The following is a 25,620-nucleotide window of genomic DNA, read 5'->3' on the forward strand; positions in this document are numbered from 1 at the left end:
TCCAGAAAAATACCAGTACGCAGCTATATATTGTTCCACGAGTTGTTTGCGAATGTCATAATTTTATCCTTTGATTCACCTCAGCTGACTAGATTAGATAACTTGTCCCCTCTATGTAAGTTTCAAAACTATGTATATTTTGTAAATGATACTGATTTTTGCGTGATTGAATCGCAATTAGCCTTCATCAAAGACAATAATGTTTGAGTAAGTTAAGATCATTGCATATTTTTTAATTAAATGTTAGTATTTGTTATGAACGAGATTTGAACATTTATCATCCTTCATTCTACTTCTTCTAGCTTGATCATGAGACTACCTTATAATTTCTTTTTTTTGTAATATGATGTTATGGGTGAGATATAGATAATAAAACTTCTTTTACCAAATAATTGTAAGAGTGAGATTGCAACTAAGAGATGGGATGAATTAGTTGACTTAAAATAATGTTCATTTTTTCTGCCAAATCAAGAGTTAAAGTGCAGCAGAAAATATATGTAAAAAATTAATAAGTAAAATCAAAGAGATCAAAGAGAAGAGAATACACAAGGATTTTTATAATGGTTCACCTTCTTGTCCACCGAAGGCTATATTCAATACTCTTGCAGCATAAGAGACTTTTCACTAAATATTATGAGCTGTAATTACAATATTTCACCCCAAGAATTCTATGTAACTTACACACTCACTAATACTTATCACCTTGGAAAACACTTTTCCAAGTAACTCTATCCCCTTTCTTATCACACCCCATGAAAAAAAGTATTTACCATGAATGAAGAATTACAACACTGGTTTGGATTTTCTTTATAAGTATGAAATGTAATATCACTTGCAATTCAATAACTCTATTGTATACTAAGTAATATTGTTCATTAGGTTTGTAAATCTTTGAAAAAATTACTTCAAGTAACTCAGAAAAATTCTCTTTTGAAAGTTTAAGAACCGAATGCAAAAATGCAGAAAATAGTGAGAGAATTTTTCAGAATCGTGTAAGAGTTGTATGAAAGTTGTGTGTTGTGATTATGAGTTTCAATGCCTTTATATAGGTTTTCCAACCAGCCAAAATGCCTCTTTGAAATGGTAGGAATTGATTGGAATGAAACCATGTCTTTTGGTTGAAACTCATACACTTTGAATTTGAAAATATGATGCAACAACTCTCAGTAATCGATTACAACATTGAGTAATCGATTACCCAAATGTTCTGTCCACTGAATATTTATTTTCGAATTAGAGTAATCGATTACAGAAATTTGAGTAATCGGTTACTCAACTTTAATAACACTGGTAATCTGTTACTCAAAGACAGTAATGGATTACTTTGATCAATTTTAAGTTGGATAACTCTTTTCTCATACTCGTAACCTGTTACTTAGATGAAGTAACATGTTACACACTATTTTTGAAAAAATTTGAAGTATTTTAAAGTGTTTCAATTTTCTTTTAAAAATAGTTTGAGCATTACTACTATTGTATAATAAAGAGTATAGGATAGAAGTACATATTTTAGACTTAGACTAAAAGTTTTGAATATATTGAAGCATGAATCTTCATTGTATTCTTCATTTTCTTCTTTTTGGTGATGTCGGTGTCTTTATCAAAACCATGTCAAGGTCAGAAGCAAAGATCTTCTTCACAATCTCCCCATTTTTTATGATGACAAACCAATATCTCTTTAACAGTATAGTTTTCTGAGAGAAGCATACTTTGTGATATTCATGACTTGTCTTGAGTATGCTCCCCCTATCTTGTATGTTCCCCCTTTCATTTGGAGTTATGTGCCTGGAATTTTTTAAACAGAAAATACACTCTCCCAACTTTTCTCTCCATTTTGACTTCATCAAAAAGTAGAAAAGTCAAGAGTTTTCTAGCACAATATATATAGCATACATGCAATAGGATATATATAACATATAATAATATGGATATCAAGATATAACGAAATTTGAGCAATATCATAAAAGTAAAAAAATGTTCAAGCATTACCAATGCAAACAACAATATAAACAACATAATATAAATTTATCCGAAAAAAGGAGAAATTAACATTACAATCAGAAAATCCTAACAACGGATAAGGTCTAAGACTCGGGCTCAAAACTGTCTTCATCAACGTCCATGCTACTCAGCTTAGAAGAGAGACGATGAAGTTCAAACTGGATTTGTTGATTCTATGAGTCAAAGGCATCCATTCGGTTAGTGATGTAGCCTCGAAGAGAAATCAACTCATCCATAATCACCTGATTTGAAGGCATGACAATAGATGAGGAGGATTGAGCATGAAACTTAGAAGGTTGAGGTTCAGAAGGATTAGCAGGGGTAGGTTCTAGTTCAGGAGTATAAAGTCTATCTTTCTTATGCTTGTAGGTCTGGTCACGAAGATTAAATGTGAAGCCCATTTTGTGGATTACATCCACATCAATATGGCTTTCACGAGGGTTAAGCAGGATCTTAGTTTCTCCAGCAGTAGAAACACCAAAATGCTCAAGGATTTTTGTTATGAAGATTGCATATGGCAAAGGGCTTTAGGTTCCTCTTACATACCACATTTGTCTCATTATCATCAGAATCCAATTGATTTTCAGATTAAATTTCATAGCATACATCAATTGGAGTTCTACGTCACTTATTTGAGAGTGTTTTGAAAATTTTGGTAAGATGACATAACTCAGAAAATAATGAAGCAAACGGTCTTCTAGTTTGAGATGTCCAACAGAAAGGATATCTCTATTTTTAACAGTTTCACCATAACCTTGTTGCTTAAGCGTTTCTATTTCCTCTTTAGTAATTCTACACAGAGAATAATAAAAATCTTTTTTATCATAGTTTTCTCATTCGCATACAATGCCGAAGCCTGCAATGCTCCCCTAATAGGGTATGTTACAGCACAATGAACACATGGTTTTCAAATCCAAAGTAATGTCTTTTCCTTTTATATAGGAAGTAAGACAGTTTTTCCTAAAATTCATGTTACAGTAAAATACTCTAATTAGTTCAGGATAAATTTCATTTGATTCACAACAGAAATCGAAAAGGTTTTGTTGTCTCAAGAGATAAAGAGATATAAAATCTTCAAACTCAAAGTTCCCGAGATTACCGTATTTGGGAGTGAAGATAACTCGACCACAAAAATGCTCCTCAAAAATTTTACGTTGCTCATGATTTTCTAGAAGATGTGTTAAGTCAAGAAGGTTGTACTCCAAAGATGAAGTTCTTTGGTTCCTTTGAGTCACATTTGTGCATTGCTTCTTTGATCTAGAAGAGGAAGCCATGGATTGAGGTTTTTGAGTTCTTAGGTTTTTTGGGTTTTGGAGATTTTGGGTTTTTTTATTTAGGCCACTAAACACGAAAATGATGGTGTAAAAGTGTTAGAATTGAAAATATGATATGAATAGACACAAAAATCACCCAAAACGGATCAAAAACGAAGATTTGAGGGTTTGAGAGGGTTGAGCAAGAGAGGGCACGAGTTGATGAGAAAGATGAGTTTGAAAAAGTTTAAAAGTTCAGGAAAAAAAATACATATATAATGGCACAGAGTAATCGGTTACTCACTTTGAGTAATCGGTTACTCAAATTAAAAAATTTAAATTTTTCAAACAGCAACATAGAGTAATCAGTTCCTCATTTTGAGTAATCGGTTACTGAAACACGTTGTTCAACCCTGTAATCGGTTACTCTCCAGTGTAATCGATTACTGATCCTAGAAAAACTTGTTTTTAGGTAGAATTAAACTATGAAAATGATTTTTAACCCAAAAATTGAAATTTTAAACATAATTAAACACATTTAAGTTCAAGTAGGAATGAAATAGATATAATGAAGCACACATATAATCATATATAAGCATTTAAAATAAGTATGCTTCAACAAGAATGCATAATTCTCGTCTAATTTTATAGAAAGGTTCTTTTGCCAGTGGTTTAGTGAATATATATGCTAGTTGGTTGTGAGTATCAACAAATTCTGCAGACACATCCTTCTTTTGGACATGGTCTCTAAGGAAGTGATGCCTTATATCAATGTGTTTAGTTCTAGAATGTATAACAGGATTCTTTGTGAGATTTATAGCACTTGTATTGTCACATTTTAAAGGAATGCACCCCAAGTCTAAGCCATAATCTCGTAATTGTTGTTTGAGCCACAACACTTGGACACAACAACTACCTGCTGCTATATATTCAGCTTCAGTAGTGTTTAGGACAACACATGTTTGTTTCTTGCAAGACCAAGAGACTATAACATTTCCCAAAATATTGCAAGTACCACTTGTACTTTTCCTCTCAGATTTCCACCCAGCAAAATCTGAATCTGAATATCCAACCAAATCACATATACTTCCTTTTGGATACCACAGCCCAACGTTAGATGTACTCTTAAGATATTTCATGATTCTCTTAACTGCAACTAAGTGTTATTCCTTGGTTTTATATTGATAGCATGCACACAGACATACACTAAACATGATATCAGGTCTACTGACATTTAAATATAAAAGAGATCCAATCATACCTCGATACTTTGATATTTCAACATTTTTTCCTGCTTCATCTGTATTAATGTAAGTACCGGATCCCATATGAGTAGCTATTGACTTGCAACCATCCATGTCAACTCTTTTTAGTAAGTCTTTGTAATACTTGGATTGACTTATGAAAATGTTCTTATCAAGTTGTTTGATTTGAAGTCCAAGGAAGTAATTTAACTTCCTCATCATGGACATTTCAAACTCTCCTTACATTATTTTGCCAAATTCACTACACAAAACCTCATTAGTAGAACCAAAAATAATATCATCTACATAAATTTGAATAAGCAGAGTATGATGATTTATTCTTTTTATAAACAGTGTAGTGTCGACCTTTCCTTTGTTGAAACCTTTCTCAAGTAACAATTTAATTAGACAATCATACCATGCACTTAGATAAATATAATAACAATGTTACATGTACCAAATATTTTTCTTTTGATGTTCTATGCATAGGTAACAAGGCATTTATTGCTTGAATAAATGATAATTTTGAATCTCCTCGTGCTATGTGTTTGAACAGTCGTTGTCATAATAATACATTTATGCTTATGGCTTTCAAGCACTCCTGCAAACAAATTAAAAATATTTTCTAGGTACCCAATGTGATTTGGGTCCTGCGGGGTTAGCACCTTTCTCAACCCAAACATATTGGCCAGTTGGAATACTAACTTTTCTAATATGACATGAATTAGGAGTATGGCCAACATTTTTACAATAAAATCATGTGGGTTGATGTTGATGCATCTTTTATTTAGACTTTTAGAAAGAATGTTGATCAAGATTTTCTTTAGAAATATTATGAATGCAACCATTCTTAGTTTTCACCAAAGTACTCTTTGTCATACCATTAGTTTTTCGGCTATTTGTGTAGCCTATACCTCTTTGGTCATTGATATGTTTTTGAGTTTTTAAAATATTGTCCAACTTATGAGTATTTTTATTGAACATATTCATTTCTTGATTTAATGAAACAATTTTAGTTTCAAGGGTATCACATTTTGGACAATCAATGCACTTGTCATTTGATTTGGATTTTAAAGCATCCAAATCTTTTTGTAGAATTTTATTTTGACTCTTAAGAAGTTCTATGGTGTTTTTATGATTTATGCACACTTTAGAGAGTCTAATAAATTCTTCATGTAATTTACAAAAAAGCGTTATGTAACTCATTATATGATAATGTATCATTTGGTTCAGAGTTACTAACCTCATAATCGTCATTTGAATTGTGTAAAGCCATCAATGAAATATGTGTTTGCTCATTAATTCTGAGTTCTGCGTTTGAACCATCATATTTATCTTCTGATATAACATTTGTTCTTCTACGCTTCTTGTCCTTCTTTCTTTTGAAAGTATGATGCTTTTGTAGGATTTGACAAGCACATTTTAGATGATCTGGTTTTCTGCATATTAAGCATGTAGATTTTTGTTTTGATGTTGATGCTTCATTATTTGTTGCAGACCTTTGTACTTCTTTGGCTCCATGTATCCTTTCTAGAGTGTCCCAAATTCCTTTCGACGTTTTACAACTTGACACTCTAAGGAATTCTTTTTCTTCTAGAGTTGACGCAAGAATGTTTTTGGATTTAAGGTCGTAATGCATTTTATTCTTGTCTTCATCATTCCATGAAGATTTTGGCTTTATTTCCCTTACATTATTCACAACAGTGGATGGTTTATATGGTCTTTCTTCAATTGCATTTTATACATCCAAGTTTTGAGATTCTATGAAGATTCTCATTCTAATTTTCTAGAAATCATAACACTTTCCAACAAAGCTTAGAGGGCGGTTGATGTTGGAACCTTCTTCTAGGAATGATCTTGAGGTCATCTTCAATATAGGATCAGACTTGAGAATAACTTACTCAAAAAATAGCTCTAATGTCAATTGTAAGAATGGGATTGCAACTAAGAGGGGGGTGAATTAGTTGACTTAAAATAATGTCCTAATTTTTCTGCAAAATCAAGAGTTAAAGTGCAGCGGAAAATATATGCAGAAAATTAATAAGTAAAATCAAAGAGATCAGGGAGAAGAGAATACACAAGGATTTTTATAATGGTTCACCTTCTTGTCCATCAAAGGCTACGTCCAATACTCTTGTAGCATAAGAGATTTTCCACTAAATATTATGAGTTATAATTACAATATCTCACCCCGAGACTTCTATGTACCTTACACACTCACTAATACTTATCACCTTAGAAAACACTTTTCCAAGTAACTCTATCCCCTTTCTTATCACACCCTATGAAAAAAGTATTTACCATGAATGAAGAATGACAACAGTGGCTTGGATTTCTTTTACAAGTATGAAATGTAATATCACTTGCAATCCAATAACTCTCTTGTATACTAAGTAATATTGCTCATTAGGTTTGTAAAACTTTGAAACAATTACTTCAAGTAACTCAGAAAAATTCTATTTTGAAAGTTTAAGAACTGAGTGCAAAAATGCAGAAAAATAGTGAGAGAATTTTTTAGAATCGTGTCAGAGTTGTATGAAAGTTGTGTGTTGTGATTATTAGTTTCAATGCCTTTATATAGGCTTTCCAACCAGCCAAAATGCCTCTTTGAAATGGTAAGAATTGATTGGAATGAAACTATGTCTTTGGGGTTGAAACTCATTCACTTTGAATTTGAAAATATGATGCAACAACTCTCAGTAATCAATTACAACATTGAGTAATCGATTACCCAAATGTTCTGACCACTGAATATTTATTTTCGAATTAGAGTAATCGATTACAGAAATTTTAGTAAAGGGTTACTCAACTTTAATAACACTGGTAATCTGTTACTCAAAGACAATAATGGATTATTCTGATCAACTTTAAGTTGTATAACTCTTTTCTCACACTCGTAACTTGTTACTTAGATGAAGTAACTCGTTACACACTATTTTTGAAAATTGTTTTAATTATTTTAAAGTGTTCCAATTTTCTTTTAAAAATAGTTTGAGCATTACTACTATTGTATAATCAAGAGTATAGGATAGAAGTACCTATTTTAGACTTAGACTAAAAGTCTTGAATATCTTGAAGCTTGAATCTTCATTATCTTCATAGGTATTCTTCATTTTCTTCTTTTTGGTGATGTTGGTGTCTTCATCAAAACCATGTCAAGGTCAGGAGCAAAGATCTTCTTCAAAGTAATTTCAATCAAAATATAACATTGTTAAAAATAATCATATTTTAGGACATTTTGCGATTGCCTCTCCCAACAAGTGTCGCTTTTAAAAATCAAATCTTTGACATTTTGATCTTTCTAGGAATCTAGCGGAAACTTAGACCACTAGACCAATGAATTGTTGGTGGATTGAATAGGTTTAAAGTTAAATGTTGGTCATAGACTGGACCAACCCACATAAGTGAAACTGTCCTACTAGGGATGAGCATGCCCTGACCCTACTTGCTTACCCAATCATGATCTGGCCCATAGGGTCAGGTCTCATCGAGTCTAGGGTCGGATTCAGGTTCAAAATTTTGACTTGAATAATATTTAAGGTCGAGTATGAGACCAAGATGACATGGCCCAACCCGTTCTATGGTCACTCACTCATCATGTTGTTTGTATGTATTTCTATTCAATTTTGTATAAAGTAATGACATCTCTTTGATCAAAAATAGCATTGATTCTCTAATTTTTCCACTATATATACATCATTAATAATATATATATATATATATATATATATATAAAGATATATCATTTCATATGTCAAATTACATATCATAATAATATTAAGTAAAATATTGATAAGAAATTATGTAAAAGATGTGTGTATTATATTTAATTCATCGAGACTACCTTTGGGTTCATAGGCTAACTCAAATGATATGTGGGGTCAGATTAGCTTTGGGTCTAGTATCAGATCTATGTTCAAAAAATGAGTCTATGTCTATCAACATTTATGGTCAGGTAAAAAATAAATCTTATCCAACTCAACCAAGGCTCATTTTCATCCCAAGTTTCTATGATGTCAAATATGTCATTTTCATTTTTGGTCAATTTATCAAGAGCCTATAGTCACCCCTAAAAATTCCTTAAAACCATAATATATATGCTGAATATCTAAATTTTAAAAACTTAAAATGTCATACTTGGATTAATGAGAATTCTATATCGTCTTTAACAAGTATTCGAAGTTTGGAACCATATATTGTCCGGGTAAAATAAAAATAAAATGATTTGAATATTAAAATTTTAAAATTGAATAAATGTAATAAATATATTTAAAAATTATATATGATTCGGCCCACCGAGTAGAGCTGGAAACGAGCCGAACCGAATCGAACCAGAGTTCAGCTCGATAAAGATTGGCTCAGCTCGAAACTCGACTCGAATTCAATACGAGTTATTTTTTTAGCTCGAGTTCGACTCGGTTAAAGTTCGTGAACTGATCAGTTCAATTCGAATGGTTCATTTGAACAGCTCAAATAATTAATTAAATTTTGAAAAGTAGTGTAATAATAATAAATATAAAAATTAGTGTAATAATAAATTTTGAAAAATAGTGAAAAATAGCTCAAATAATCATGTTTATATATATAATAATAATAAATATAAGAAATAATGTTTGTCTCATAATAAATATAAAAATTAGTTTATATATACATTTATAAATATATCGAGTCATCTCATGAACCTAACGAGTCGAACTATATCCAACTCAAGTTCGGTTCATTTATTTAACGAGTTTAATTTTCAGCTCAAGTTCAGTTTATTTGGTTCATAAACCAAGTTTATTGAGCTAAATAACGAATGAGTTTCGAACGAATATCAAGTTTGTTTGGTTCATTGTCAGTGCTACCACCAAGTATCTCCTTAGAGTGAATTATTTCACACCCATATTAAACTAAATACATCGGTCTTTGTTTTTTCCCCTTTTCAAATCATCCTTCCACACTCAACACCCCAAATTTGTTAAATTTCAGTTTTCACGGCCATTATTTTTGTTGCATTATCCACATAGTTTGATGATGAAAGAACAAGAATGAATATCTCAGGAGTTTATCTTTATAATTTTTAAGCAATTGTCAAAATGATTACACTGCATAACTGAATGACTTAACTTTTTTTGTTAATCAATAAATCACACAAAATTGAATATGTATATTACAAGACTAGAGCATTCTTTTATGTCCTATGCTCCCAGGGAAATATACACTTAAAAGTTAAAACCACAACATAATGATTGGCTTGGTCTAAAGTCTAAACCAGTACTGAAAATCTTCATTCCCATTTGCTTCTAAGTTGATGATGGTGTTTGAAAGCATAACTAAGTACTATGCTACCATCCAATCTTTTTACTACAAAAGTTTCAACCAACACATAACATCCAAATTTTTTCCACCCATTTGTCCCTTCAAACACTTCAACTTTCTTAACTCTAATTTGCTTTTCTTTCCCTTCTATCCATGCAACTCTTTCTTGCTCCCACTTCATTCTCTCAACTATTGCAGTGTTCAATCCCACACTATTCTTCTCTCCAACATTGCTGAAACTATTAAACCACAAAACACCTTCAGCTACATCTATTTCATCAATCTCAGCTTCCCAACCAGCGACTACAACCACTTCTTTTTGAACAACAGCATCCACATTCACATTGTTGTTTCTTATCATCCCATTATGAACATTCTCACAATAATATATTTGTTCCCACTTTTGCTCTAGTGTCATCTCATAAAACATCCACTTTCTCATTTCTTCCTTCAATGTTTTATGAGTTCTTTCCTTGATAAACATGAAAGGGCAATACCACTTTCCAACAACAACACTTTCTGAGCTCTTATTTGCTAAGGAGAATTTCAAGTCTGGTTGGCTAGCACGGAGAGCATCATTTACACCAGATGCTTCTCCAATAATAGATGAATCATCTGAAGCTGAAGCACTTAATTTCCACCTTGTACTCAAAAATCTTGGAGGGTATCCATCTGGGGCTACGGATTTAGCAGAAAAGCCACTCCTGAAAGTTACTTTGCTTCTTCTATGATATATCTCAAACTCTTGATATGTGTTTTTGGTATCTAAAGGGTGTAGTTGTTCATCAGACACAGAATTGTAGAAACAAAAAGTGTCTAAATCTTCCTCCTTTGAGTTAATGTACGCTTCCCTGCAAAACCAAATGCATATCAATCACTGCAATAATCCTTAAAAATATGTCAGGAAACTATTCATTCATGGGAGTTATAATTTAACACATTCAATTAGTTAAGGTTGCAATAAATTTTAGTTCAATGCTACTAGCAGTAGCTGCATCATCCTATGATGAAAACTAAGGTTTATTGGAAAACTTGATTCATCCACATTTTTGGGATGGGAATCCAAAGTTCAGACAATGAGAAATCTATATCCTCGGCTAAGTGAAAGAAAAAAAACATACAAATGAGGGAATTTAACATCATATATTTTGACACAAAACCTTAAGATAATAGGTGTTCATACATCTCTACAAAATATAGTATTTCTTTACTTCATTAACTCACTTGGAATACCCAACACACACAAATGATCTAAGATATGAAAAAAGGATTATTTTTTAAAAAAAACATATAAAATTAAGGCTTACCCTTTATGCTTCCCATTATGCTGAATCACATAGTACTTGTTGGAAGACAATGGTTGATTAAGAACAGGAATGAAAGCAACATGGTGGTAATGAGTGGCTCTATTAAGTGAAATGCCTGATCTATAGAAGAGCTCAAGGTTCATATTTTGTGGGAAAGGTAATTCCTTCACCTCATGGTACTGTCCCAACCCAAAACAAGAGGTTGGTTCCAAATCCACATCTTGGATTACTAGAATACCAGAATTAGGACCTTCAGGTGGATTCTGTGAGAGAGCCTCTGGAGATTTCTTATATAGAGAAAGAGGCTTGGTTACATACATTTTGTGATTCTAAGTTTGCTTTGCTTTGCTTTGCTTTTTTCTCAATGCTTCACTTACCAATTCTTTTGTAGCTATGTATCTAAGAATAACTTGTTGAATCTGGCTAGATGCACTGCAATTACTTATATGTGATATAAAAATTGTTATTTTAATGTAGTCAACCGTGACTAATTTAATCACATGTGAATAATACAGAAGATTGAGTCTGTGAAGGTTCCCAGCACGCCAGTGCAGTAATCTTGTGGGGATTGTAAAAGGTGGTAATGTTTTATGAACATTAAACATAGTACACCAACATGTTATTTGTATTTTTGAGTAGTTTTATTTAAGAGAATATTAGTAAGTGTTTTTGTGGTATTGTTTAAAGAATAAAAATCTTTGGTAATGATGACTTGAACATATGGAGACTATTAAACTTAGTTTTTCAAAATTAACTTTTTTTTTATTATTATTTAACCATTATCCTTGAGATACATATTAACAAAACATTTTTCTTTATTATAAGATAAAGTTATGAAATTACTTAGAAAAATGGAACTTTATTGTAATTTTGTGGTCCCTAGTGTCCACTTTATGTATATTTGAATAAATCGAATTTGAAAGAGTCCACTTTGGTCAGTATAATAGCTGGAGTTGGCTTGGTCCCTTTGGACTGTTTCAGAGCCAAAATGGATGAGAGAAAAAATATTTGGGGATTGGGGTGCTGTGATGCCAAGTTAAAATGATTTGACCCGGCATATAAAGAGAACAAAATTGTTAGGTATGTTTTGCAGGGTCCAAGTTGTTCAACACTTCATTAATTCATGACATGGTTATCTTCCAATCAGTAGTCAACTTTTCTAATATTTAATAAAATGGGCCTTCTCATTTTGGTCTCAATTATAATTGCGTGTAGACAAGAAACAGTTTTTGTTTGGCTGAAGTCTTCTCAATACAAGATTAGATACCTAACTTGAAACAGATTTATATTGAAATTTAAATATGGTTCAATTAGATGTGTCAATCTCTGTTTCCTTTGTTTGGCTTAAGTTTACCATATAAGTTTTGTTAGTTTATGTTTTATAGGAAGATGATTTGTGTTGTAATCTGGATTGAGATCAGGTGACAGTTTCTTGCACCATATTGTGTTACTTATCTAGGCTGTGTTCATAGGTTAAACCAAAGTTATTTTTTCAACAACCCCATAAATCCCATAATAATTCTCTAATATCATGTATCCCATATGAACTGATGCTATCCTATAACCATGTAGTAAGAAGTTACAATCAATTCACCATGTGCATGTTACATCAAAATCAAAAGTACTACCAACCTAATAAAGTATGGTTAAACATTCCACAGAATAAAATTAGCTATTAATTCTACAAATTGTGTGCTCATAATGATTCTGTCGTGAACAAATTTATTAGTTCAAGTTGCAAACTAAGGCTCAGACAAAGATAAGTCAAAAGAGAGTCTCACAATCTCTGTTTCCTGGCCCTTTCTTCTTCCAATTATGTAAGGCACCAATGTTTGAACTTTGTAGTGGTTGTGCTTATGTGATGGGTTAAATAAATGCAATCTAGATTTATATCACACTGGTACTAATAGGTCAAATTGTCAAATTTGGCAACTACATTTGTTGTAGAAATTGCAGTCTTATGTCTATTATCATATTACATACTTTTCAACAGAGAAAAAATCATAATTCCTTATTGGAGTTGGATTGTTCTTCTACCAAGGACTATTATGTTGCATTATAATTGAGGCACTTTCCTTCTTCCTTCTTAACATCCAATTTTTTGATAGATAGATTACATTGGCAAGACACTTTCCAAGAAGTATGAATTTCCCTCCATCAAGCATTTAGTGAATAAGTAAACATTAGTACAGAAATAGAAAGAAAGGTAATAGCTAATGGCAACAGAACAATTTAAACCACATAGTAAAACTACCCTATTGAAGCTCTACATAGAAAGATGATTTTCTGCATCATGTATTATTTGATGTTTACTATATCATGTTTTGAACATAAGATCATCATCTCTTTTCTTTGTGCTTCCCCAATTCGAATGATGTTTGAAAATCCATTTCCAACCCTTCATGCTTTTCCTCCCCTTCTTAACTCCTCTATCATTTACAGTGATCCTACATGAACCTCCACTACATAAAACTCCATCCCCATAAGAACCACCTCCACCATCATGCACCATGAAATTCCCACCTCTTGTGCTGCCAAAAGCAGAGAGGGTATCAGCCATGCTACCCATCTTTGAAGCATAGAACTCATGTTTTGTTGATTCTGATGAATAATCAAGCTTCAAGTCAATAAAGCCAGACTCATCCATGCCTTTGAAATCACTCTCCCTGAGTGAAAACACACGCCTATTAGTACCATTTTCATATCCCTCAAATACAAAATCTCTCTTTTCACCATCAAAACCACTCCTTCTTGGTTCAGCTTCACTATAGCCACTCCTCCTTCCAGATTCTAACATATTCACACCAGAACTTCTAGCTGCTGAAATAGAGCTTCTAGCACCTGATAAAACTGAATCACCACCATCTTCAGATCCTAACATTCCACCACCCCTGAAGCTGCAAAGAGACCTTGATCTTGAAACACCCTTGTGATCCATCATCCACATCTCACTTTTCTCATCAAACCCAACAACACTTCTTCCACATTCTTTTTCCTTATTCTTCTTCCTAAACAACTTCCCAATCCTCCAAAAACCATTCTTTTTTATCTCAACACAGTTGCTACTGCTTCTCCTCAGCATAATAACTTGACCCTCTTGCTTATCTTGCAACTTAGCCTTATTAGAGCTCAAATGCTGAACAATTGGTGCCTCATTCTTCTCATTCTCAATAAGGAATGAGACCCTTCCAACACTTCCAACCTCAACAGTGCAAGAGTTTCTGTTGGAAGAGATCTCATCAGAGCAAGAACAAGAAGAAAGCCTTTGTTCCCCACAATCAGAACATGCAAGCTTCACCAAACGTTCCTTAAGGCAATAAGCACAGATTCCAACAGAAGAAGAAGAAGGGTGCTTCTTACATTGAACTTCATAGGTAGAGTAGTAGCAATCCATATCCATCTCAGTGTTGCTGTAAGCTTCAACACCTTTGTTTTTCTCCTTCATGGCTTTCTTAAACTCACTCTCTAAGATAATGAAGCTTTGTAAAGTTAAAGTGGAAAAAAATGACAAAGGAGTTTATGAAAAGAAGGAACCAAATACTTAGCTTGAAGAAGAAGAAGCCCCTTTGAGGCTATATTATGAGTAAAACTATAAAGTTGAAATTTTTGAATATAAATGAATAAGGGGGTAGTCGAAGATAATTTTTAGAGTTAGAAGGAGTAGCATAGAAGCGTTTCCTTTACGTTTTCTTTTGCAGAAAAAAACAGTGATAAGAAGAGATGAGAAAAAGTTATATGAAGAAAAGGACTAGCTCATGCAGGCATTATTATTGTGTAGGGTAGTGACTGAAACATCAAACAGCAAAATTGAGTGAAAGGGTGAACAAAAATTCTTTCATGACTTCATAATTTTGCTACATATTCATGCATCATATGTTTGATTAAATATATATATGCATAGTGCACATCAAATCAAATTAATTTATATAAAAAATAGTGAGTTCAAATCATGTAAGCTTGAGATTTGAGAAGACATGAATCTTTTTCATTTGAAGTGTCAACAACATTTTCCCAAAGATTTTTTATCTTCACTTGACTTTTGCATGCGAATTGGATTGAGATTTGACAATAAATCCTATTCCCCAATACCCACTTTGCATGTGTCCCCTCTCTCTTTGTTACCATTAGTGGGTTGAGAAAGCTACCCTTCATAGTAACATGAGTGTGGCACGCATATTCATTTCTCCACTCTCTTTTTTGCACCCCTATCAATATCATCATTCCTAATAGCCAAAACATATAGTCATTTCCTCTTGGATCATTTCCACGTGTCTAACCGACAGATCTACCTTGTGGGTCTCTCTCACTTTGAATAATATCATAATAATATAATACATCACCCTTTTTGAGATTTTATTTTTCTTTAATTTTGGTCATGTTATCTTTACCGAGTAAAATGACTAAAATCTATATGGACGGATACCATAATAAATATTGGTTTTTTAAACTATCTGCAAGATATATGGATGAATATGGGTATAGTAATACTTATGCATATCCATGATATATATCATTCATGGGTTAGAATATTTTTTTATGGGCTAAGTGAAAGAAGCATATAAGTGGATTTGACACCATATATTGACCCAAAACCTTAAGGCATTAAGTCTATGGGTCCATTCACTTATATGCTCTATAACTCATCTATTTTTGCTCAATGTGTGACTTCTTCCTTCACACTTAGAATACCCAACATCTCCCCCTCAAGTGTGAGTTCTCCTTCGAATATTGGATACACCAGAGCTCAACTCTTTAGTTACTTGCACCGTCGTTGGCTTATCCTTTCATCAATGGAACACGCCACATTGACCTCTCATCAGGAAGACTTTCGACACAAGGATCCCTCATGGATCTACCGACTACTTGTCGCTTCAATACTCCATTGAGTCGTCGAACCATCGGCTCTTATACCACTTGTTGGGAGATCTTCATCTATGGGTTACAACATTCCTTCATGGGCTAAGTGAAAGAAACATATAAGTGGATTTGACACCACATATTGACCCAAAACCTTAAGGCATAAGGTCTATGGGTTCATTCACTTATATGTTTTTTAACTCATCCATTTTTGCTCAATGTGAGACTTCTTCATTGACACTTGGAATACCCAATAATATGAAAATTTATTTTACATTTTGTTAAAGCAATGTTATTTTTGTTGTCATTTTTCCGGCTAACAAATATTTAATATACAAAATATCTAAAAAGTAATAATTCTAAAATATTTTTTACTTTTAAAGTACTTAACATATATTCGTAAGGTATGGTATCTTATGGGTAGAATTTCTTGTGTCATATAAATATTGCAAATAATTTAATACCATATTTTGTAATGTATTTATAATTTCTTTATTTGTGAGCTAAGACCTCATACAAATAAAAATAAAGTATATTCATTTTAAGTTTTTGAGAACAAGTTCTATTTTTGGGGCATTATTGATGGCAATAATAATATGGTAAGTGGAGGTCAATTTAAGAAATGATCTTTGTTGAGGCAAGGAGCTCAATGAGGTCACATAATAGAATAATCTCATAATTGAGACTGTAGATTAGAGCTTTGGCGTGCCGTATTGGAGTATTCAACTCTATATCCTGTCTTTTCCATGTAAAGTTTGTGGTACCCTATTTCATTTCTTCTTCCCTCCCTTGTAGAGTTGTAGGCATCATATGATAAAAAACTTGCATGTGGGGAGAAAGGGAAGGATCACAACATTTGTTAAGCTAAATAGCTAATATAGATAATTCATAAAAATCTAAATGATACAAACAAGTTATGTAAAGATTGTGTTTGCTATAATTGAGGAAAGGAAAAGAACAATACAACAAAAAAGGCAAATAAATTGTGAAGTGGGGGAGTTATCCTCCTCTTATTTGGTGGTAGTAGTATTATCTATCTAAGGAAAAAATAATGATTTTTCTTTCTTTATTTGATTTTAGCAAGGTGTATTTTTTGCTGGTTTGTAAAAAAAATTGTAAAGATATATCTCTTCATCTTCACTACTCCTTCCACCATGGAGTGTTATCTCTCCGAATCCAATCTTCTTTGTCCATAGACACATACCAAATTAATAAGGAATAAGCCCCTTCCTTGTCTTTCATTTTCCTCATAAAAGAGAATACCAAATAAAGCTTAAGCTTCATATGTTTAACCTTTAATACATACGGTATAGCTTTTGTAATGACATGTTTATAAATATGAATACTCAAACATCACATATAAAAGTCTTATTCACTTCATTGTGAAGACTTGGAGATGAAATTATAATTTTACTCATTTAAGTTAAAAGAGATTTGTTATCCCAAATCATATTATGTACCAATGAAAACATGTCATATCAATTAAAAAAATTAAGCATTTATTATTTTATCTATTTTTGTTTCATTGTTATTAATGTGGAATAAGATTTAGTATAATTTGAGATATCATATCTTTATTATATTTAAGTGTAATGTGTGGAGACATGGTAACAGAATCAATTTCTAATTAGGTTTTATAATCATATTATCTTTGTGAATTAAATACTAGTAGGCCTTTAAGCTTTACTTATGCCAAATAATATGTGAATTGAGAAAGAGAAAAACAAAGGTGTTATCTTTGAGGCCTCAAAATGTCTCTACCTTGTTTTTATAAAGATTGTCTATGTAGCAATTGCCTTGTAAGAACATAGAAAGGTAAAGATGCTAGCTGATTAATCAACATAGTTGTAAAGTCATCATTGATTTTCATTAAATTCTTGTGTCATGAATTCTTTCTGTTAATAAAATGTCTGTTCGCAAATAAAATGATAAGGGTTAAAGAAAAGTCAATGCATTTGATTGTTACAAGCGGCTTGAAATAGTATTCAGTTTCACACTCACTAAATAAATGAACTAAGATGATCTCCGATACTAAATCAAGAAAGTTCTACTTTTTTTTTTTATGTATTTTTAAGGATAAAAATATAATTTGAGTATAAATTAAATAATATAAATGTTATTATCTTTTGATTTTTCTTTACTTTTTCATAGAATTGTTATCTCTGGTACTCTCGACATTAGTCTATACAACATGTTGATGGCTATTTTTAAATAGTGAAAGCATGGGTACAAAAACAATCAAGCATTTAAAATGGCTTCTACATATTAAACTATGCCATGACCATGAGACAAACATAATAGCAAAGGGTGGCACGCCTCAAGCATGCACAATCTTGATGAATCATTGGGACAAGGAGGCAGAATAGTATATTGCTTAAGCAATGGTGCAATCTCTCTCCCTTTTCTTTCCTTTTATTTTGTATAGTTAATCTCTTAAGTTTGTCGTAATTTACAAATATGAAGGTAATAATGATGTTTCCTTGGTCTTTGTCCACTAATAATTTTGCTGTTTTTGCAATCAATTAAGTCTACTTAAGTGAATTGGGATTGTAATAGAGTAAAATAAATTAACATTGAGCCATCCAACCCAAAAGTGAAAAGAGACCAATAAAAGAGAGAAAAGAGGAAAAATAAAATTTTATATTTAGTTTCTTTTGAATGGGTAATGATTACTACAAGCTTATGGGTAAGGTTGGCGGTCTGACATGCACCCTTCATGGACCCATTTAATATTGTGCTGTTTATGGATGTTCAAGTATTTCTAGCAGTAACTGGAGTAGTATTAATTAATAAGTTTGCATAATTTGATATATACAATAAAAAATAAGTTTGCATTAGTGAGTAGTGAATAATATATATTTTTATACGCATCAATTTTATAATTGTATCAATTTTATAATTGTATCAATTTTAAATTTAATATTTGATTCATTTTAAGTAATGTCTCAGGTTCGAGTCTTATAGATAGAAAAAATGTTCGCCAGGAGTGTTAGTCTCACGTACCTATGGATGTTCCCGGCTCAGACAGGATTACCTCTAGTGTGAGAATACTTGTGAGAAACCAAAAAAAATTTAAATTTAAAAGTATTCTTTTATAATAACTAAAAATATGTACTAGGGATAACATTAAAAATATGTACTAGGACACACATTAGAAAAACTATCAATATTAGACGATATAGATAATTGTTTTCTGAAAACATAAAAAGGTAACGATATAAAAAGCTAGTAAAGAGACCAATGTTATACCAATCAGACAATATGGGTTTGATTTCTATTATATGTAAATATGAAGAAAATTTTATTGAAGTATTTACTGTAATAATATGAATGATAGTTAGTTTACGATTATTGGTTGATGAACACTTGTGCATAAAAAAGAGTGTTGTTATTTCAAAGAAAACGAGAATCAAGAAAGAAAGAATTCTTCTTGTTTAAAGAAGAAATTAGAGAGACCAAATGAAAGAATGAAAAACAAAGAGATTGAAAAAGAAACTTTACTTGAAATGATATTATTAAATTGAATGAATTTTGATACAACTTTGATTCTTCCAATTTATAGCAAGAAGAATGCTGAATAACCGATTTAACAGAATTAAATAACACATTTTCCACATGTTAAAATATGCCAAAATATATATACAAGTCAAATGATGACTTGGGCTGCAAGCAATAGAAAGCCTATTGGCCTTGAATTCCAACTTCAGTGTTGGGTTGATGCTTACCTTGGATCTTGATAGGTGTGTGACCTGATGTGCGTGTTCCTTGTGTCCTTAGCATGAGAAGTGCTTTGAACAATCTGATTTATGTATGCGTTTTTAGTAGCCTTGCCAGGTGCAAGTAATGCATTTGATGCACATTAATAACTTCTACCTTATGCAACTAATGCACGTCCCTGGACTGGTATACATCAATGATCAATCTGCATATATTGACTATGGGCTTGGCTGCTATTTGTATAAACATACTGGCAGCATTTGACACAATCACACCATCTTTGAGGTTGGTCACAACACCATTGATCATGCCTTGGGTGAGCAGTTTATCACTAGGCAAGCTATTCACAACATTGTTAGGCAAAATAGTCATAACATTATTAATATCATGATCTTGATTAGTAGTTAATTTTGATACCCCCACAAGTTGGGGCACATATGTCTACGAGACCCGATTTGATGTGTATATCTTTATATATAGTTGGTCCTAATGCTTTGGTTAATGCATCAACAAGCTGTAAATGTGTTGGAACTCGGAGGAGTTTAATCAAACATTGGCTGCATTTCTCTCTTATAGTGTAGCAATCTATCTCAATATGCTTTGTCCTTTCATGAAAAATAGGGTTAGAAGCAAGATAGATAGCAGATTGATTATCACAATAGAGTATAGTAGGCATAGAGTAATCAGATTGTAAATTTTCTAATACATAGTTGAGCCAAGTGATCTCACAAGTAGTTAAGGCTAATGTCATGTACTCAGCTTCACAAGAGCTTCTAGAAACAGTCTTTCGTTTATTTGATTTCCAAGATATCAATGAATTACCTAGATAAATGCAATAACCACTTACTGATCTTCTAGTATCTAGGTAGGATGCCCAATCGCTATCACTATAAGCTTTTAGTTGCACATAAGAGATAGTAAAGAAAAATAATCCAAGAGCAGGTGAGCCTTTTAAGTATCTAAGAATCTTCATGGCAGTAGTGTAATGCATAGAAGTAGGACATGCCATAAATTGAGCTAATTGGTTAACACAAAAAGTAATATCGGGTCTAGTGTTGGTCAAGTATATTAGTCTCCCAATTAGTCTCCTATAGGTAGGGGGATCATCAAAAGGATTATTGTTGTCTTGGTGAATATGCATATCAGGGATCATAAGGGTAGTGGATAGTTTTCACCCAATCATCCCTGCATCAGAGAAAATTTCTAAAGCATACTTTTTTTGGTTCATTGAAATCCCTGATTTGCTTCTAGCAATCTCAAAACCAAGGAAGAATTTTAAGTCACTGAGATCCTTGGATTTAAAGGTTTTGTCCAGGATTTGTTTGAGGCTGTTGATTTCATCAATGTCATTACTAGTAAGGATGATATCATCCACATAAACTAAGACATCAATGATTAGGATCTTGGAGGAATTCTTAATGAATAGAGAGTGGTCACGCCTGGATTTATGGTAGCCATGCTTGGTTAGAAAGTTGGAAAGTTTGGCAAACCATTGCCTACTGGCCTGCTTGAGACCATATATAGATTTTTGGAGTTTGCATACTTTATTTGGCTGAGCATTAGGGATACTAGGGGGTATGGTCATATAGACTTGCTCGTGTAATTCTCCATGTAGGAAGGCATTGTTAACATCTAATTGTTTAATGTGCCAATTGTGTATGGAAGCTAATGCTAATACAAGCCTAACAGTGGAGATCTTTGCAACATGTGAAAAGGTTTCAAGATAGTCTACCCCCTTAGTTTGAGTGTATCCCTTAGAAACTAACCTAGCCTTATGTCTTTCAATGCTCCCATCTACTTTGTATTAAATTTTAAATACGCAGTTACATCCTATGGCAGACTTATCTTTAGGTCAATTGGTTATAATCAAGGTGTTATTTTGTTGTAAGGCAGTTAACTCTTTGTTAATAGCATCAAGCCATTGAGGAAACTTAATGGCTTGAGAGTATATCTTTGGTTCAATGTTGGTGGTTAAAGAAAGAATTCTGGACTTATGATTATGAGAAAGTCTATCATAGCTAACATAGGATGATAAAGGATATTTGGTGAAAGGTGTATGAATGTTGGTCTTGTTTAGAAAGGCACAATGATAATCTTGAAGATATGTGGGGGGGTTTAGTAACCCTGCCACTTCTTCTAAGGTTTTGATCTTCGGTATTTCTATTTTGATCATTGGTTCCTTCAACAACTCTTTCCATGTTGTTTTTGTCTTCTTGCTGAAAAGGGACAAGGTCATCAAATATGAGAGGGTTGGTCAAAGATTGATCATTCAAGCCCTTGTCTATCATCAGATCAATGGGGACCATAGGGGAAGATCTTTTCATGAAAGGTTACATTCTTGTTGACTTCTATGGCTTTAGTGGACAGGTTGAGGATAATATATCCTTTCACTCCTTCCATGTAGCCTAGAAAAATGGATTTGTTTGATCTAGGATCAAACTTGTCTCTATAGTGGCTATGTGTACCAACATAACAAAGGCATCCAAATACTCTTAATGAGTGTATGTTAGGCTGAGTTCCAAATAGGGTCTCATGACGAGTTTTATTTTCAATAATAGAGGTGGGTAGAATGTTAATTATGTATGCAGGGTGTTTTAAAGCAAAGGACCAGTAAATTTTAGGTAACTTACTTTGTATCAATAGAGCTCTAGCTACATTCAAAAGGTGTTATGTTTTCTTTCAACTATCCCATTCTGTTGGGGAGTATAAGTACAAGTGTTTGGTGCAAGATTCCCTTACTAGCAAAGAAAGGCTTCATATTGAACTCAAGGCCATTGTCACTCCTTATGACCTTGACTTTAAGGCTGAGTTGGTTTTATATCATTAAAACAAACTCTTGTAACTTCCTAAGGTCTCTACCTTGGACCTCATCAAATAAGCTCAAGTGTATATGCTATAGTCATCAACTATAGTCAAGAAATACCTATATCCTTGAATAGATGGGACAGAAAAGGGGCCTCATATATCAACATGTATCAACTCTAATCTATGCAAAGAACAAGTATTGCTTAAGGGAAAAGGTAATTTCTTTTGCTTGGCTTGATGACAAACATCACATATGTATTCTTTACTGAATCTAACAAAAGGAAACATGTTCCTTACTTTATTCATACAATTGTGTGATGCATGTCCTAATCTAAAGTGCCATACATTTGAATCACATATAGAAGCAGAAAAATTTATATGGTGTGAGTGCTCAGGAACTTCCAAGATATATAGTCCATTGGTAGATTTAGCTGAACCAATCATCCTCAAGGACTTCATCTCCTGGATTTTACATTGGTTAGCATCAAAAGATAGTATTCATTTACAATTCAAAGCAAGTTTAGATATGGAGATCAAGTTATATGAGAAATTTGGTAGATACAGAACATCATTAATTATCAGGTTATGGAGAAGTAGGATTGTCCCAAAGAATTTTGCTATCACTTCATTTCCATTAGGTAATCTAACCTTAATAGGCTTTATCTCTTTATAGGGAGAGAAGTGAATCAAGCTGGAACTTATGTGGTCTGTGGCACCACTATCTAGTATCCAATTGACAAAGTAATCTTTGGGTTTAGAATTACCTGTTATCTGATTATTAAAACCAGTGGATGTTGCTGATAGCACATTACTAGTGATTGTAGTAGGATCAGTCTGATTTGATTTTCCAGATTCTTCACCTAACTGCTCTAGCATGTTTATCAATCTTTGATATTGTTCCTTGCTTAATCCAAAAGTAGTGCCATTTTGTTCTGATTGTTGTCCAAGAGTGTGTGTTTGATCTTCCATTCTTGAACTCACAATTGAGAATACTTGGTCACTTTTACCAAAATTAGCTGGAAATCCATGTAGTTTGTAGCATGTTTCTACTATATGTTCACTTCTCTTACAATGTGTTCAAAATTTGTGTTGTTATTTGAATTCTTGTTCCATGAGCCTCTCCCTGAGACACCTGAATTGCCTCTTCAAGAATTATTTGGCATAAATGGCTTACCTGAACTTTGGCCTCTTCTAGAATAACTCCATTTTCTCCAATTGTTGGAGACAACCATGGCCTTAGATTCCAATTCTTGTCCATACATTTTCCTTTCTTGCTGAATGATGAGGACAAACACCTTACTCATGTTAGGTATGGGGTCCATAATCATGATTTGCGATCTTACTCCGGAATATGAGTCATTGAGTCCTCTAAGGAACACTATCACCCTATCTTCTACTTTGTGTTTCCTTACATCTGAGACAACATCTCCACAACACTACACCTACACTTAGACATAGGCCTAAAGTTGTCATGTTCATTCTAGAGAGTCTTCAATTCCATAAAGTAGTTTGATACATTAAGATCTCCTTATGTGAAGTTAGTGATAGTCTTTTGTAATTCTGCAATCTTGTACAGATTTCCTTGTGAAAATCTTTTACTTAGCTCATCCCATATCTCATAAGTTTTATCAATCCATATGACACTTTGTGCTATTGAAGGTGTCACATACCTTGATATCCATGATATCACGATATTGTTGGCTCTCTCCCATGCTCTATAGAGATCAGTCTTTGCAGTCATCCTGATTGACCCATCAACAAAGGGGAGTTTATGTTTGGATATGAGGCCCATCCTCATTGCCCTTTCCTATTGATGATAATTCTCACCATTTAGATGAGGTGAAACGAGTGCACTTGCAGGATTCTCCGAGGGATGCACATGATAAGGGGAATTTGGATCTTGGGTTGGGTTGATGTGTGTGTGTGATATTGGCATTGGATGATTCTTCAAGAGACATGATGAATGTAGCAAAGCTCTTAAAAGAGCTCTGATACCATCAAAGAAAATGAGAATCAAGAAAGAAAGGAAGAAAGAATTCTTCTTGTTTAAAGAAGAAATCGGAAAGACCAAATGAAAGAATGAAAAACAAAGAGATTGAAAAAGAAACTTTACTTTGAATGATATTATTGAATTGAATGAATTTTGATACAACTTTGATTCTTCCAATTTATAGCAAGAAGAATGTTGAATAATCGATTTAATAGAATTAACTAACTAACACATTTTCCACATGTTAAAATATGCCAAAATATATATACAAGCCAAATGATGACTTGGGCTGCAAGCAACAGAAAGTCCATTGATCTTATGCATTGAATTCTAACTTCAGTGTTGGGTTGATGCTTGCCTTGGATCTTGGATAGGTGTGTGACCTAATGTGCGTGTTCCTTGTGTATAGCCTTAGAATGAGAAGTGTTATGAACAATCTGACTTTTGCGCCTTTAGTAGCCTAGCCCAGGTGCATGTAATGCATTTGATGCAGATTAATAACTTCTACCTAATGCAATTGATGCACGTCCCTGGACTGGTATGCATAATTAGTTCCTAAAGAATAAGTCATGACCCAGACTTGATACATCAATGATCAATCTGCGTATATTGACTCTGGGCTTGGCTGATATTTGTATAAACATATTGGGAGCATTTATCACAATCACACCATCTTTGAGGTTGGTCACAACACCATTGATCATGCCTTGGGTGAGCAGTTTATCACTAAGCAAGTTATTCACAATATTGTTAGGCAAAATACTCATAACATTATTAATATCATGATCTTGATTAGTAGTTAATTTTGATATTGTTATTATTATAAGAGCATTTGTATTCACATCTTAACAAATTGCACTTGAAAAAGGGAAGTAAGAAAGAAAGGACTGTTGGAATACAATTCATGGAAAGAATAAGTGTTTGCATTGTTGCATAAATAGTATTTTCCATCATTAATTTGCATATATTTTTAGAAATTTAAAGGCAAACTTTTAATAGTAGGTAGAGTGTAGTTAGGGCTGGAAACAAGCCGAACCGAGTCGAACTAGAGTTCAGTTCGGTTCAGATTGGTTCAATTCGAAACTCGATTCGAGTTTAATAGGAGTTATTTTTTTAACTCGAGTTCTGCTCAGTTAAAGTTCATG

At 32.9% G+C, this 25,620-nt stretch overlaps 2 protein-coding genes across 3 annotated transcripts; both read right to left on the minus strand.

Moving 5' to 3' along the window:
• LOC109359198 lies at window positions 9,591–11,485 on the minus strand. Its single transcript, XM_019603770.1, has 2 exons — window positions 11,107–11,485; window positions 9,591–10,650 (listed from the first exon to the last, which is right to left on the minus strand). The coding sequence occupies exons 1-2, from the start codon at window positions 11,424–11,426 to the stop codon at window positions 9,768–9,770; spliced, it is 1,203 nt and encodes a 400-aa protein (XP_019459315.1). The 5' UTR covers window positions 11,427–11,485; the 3' UTR covers window positions 9,591–9,767.
• On the minus strand, window positions 13,153–15,307 carry LOC109361190. Of its 2 annotated transcripts, XM_019606555.1 has the most exons (2): window positions 13,695–15,307; window positions 13,153–13,661 (listed from the first exon to the last, which is right to left on the minus strand). In XM_019606555.1, exons 1-2 carry the CDS (start codon window positions 14,549–14,551, stop codon window positions 13,424–13,426), a joined length of 1,095 nt encoding a protein of 364 aa, XP_019462100.1. In that variant the 5' UTR covers window positions 14,552–15,307; the 3' UTR covers window positions 13,153–13,423. The 2 variants fall into 2 exon arrangements, with proteins under 2 accessions (XP_019462100.1, XP_019462099.1); XM_019606554.1 differs by having other exon boundaries at window positions 13,153–15,306.

This window comes from Lupinus angustifolius, chromosome LG11 (assembly GCF_001865875.1).
Source record: "Lupinus angustifolius cultivar Tanjil chromosome LG11, LupAngTanjil_v1.0, whole genome shotgun sequence".
Lineage (NCBI taxonomy): Eukaryota > Viridiplantae > Streptophyta > Magnoliopsida > Fabales > Fabaceae > Lupinus > Lupinus angustifolius.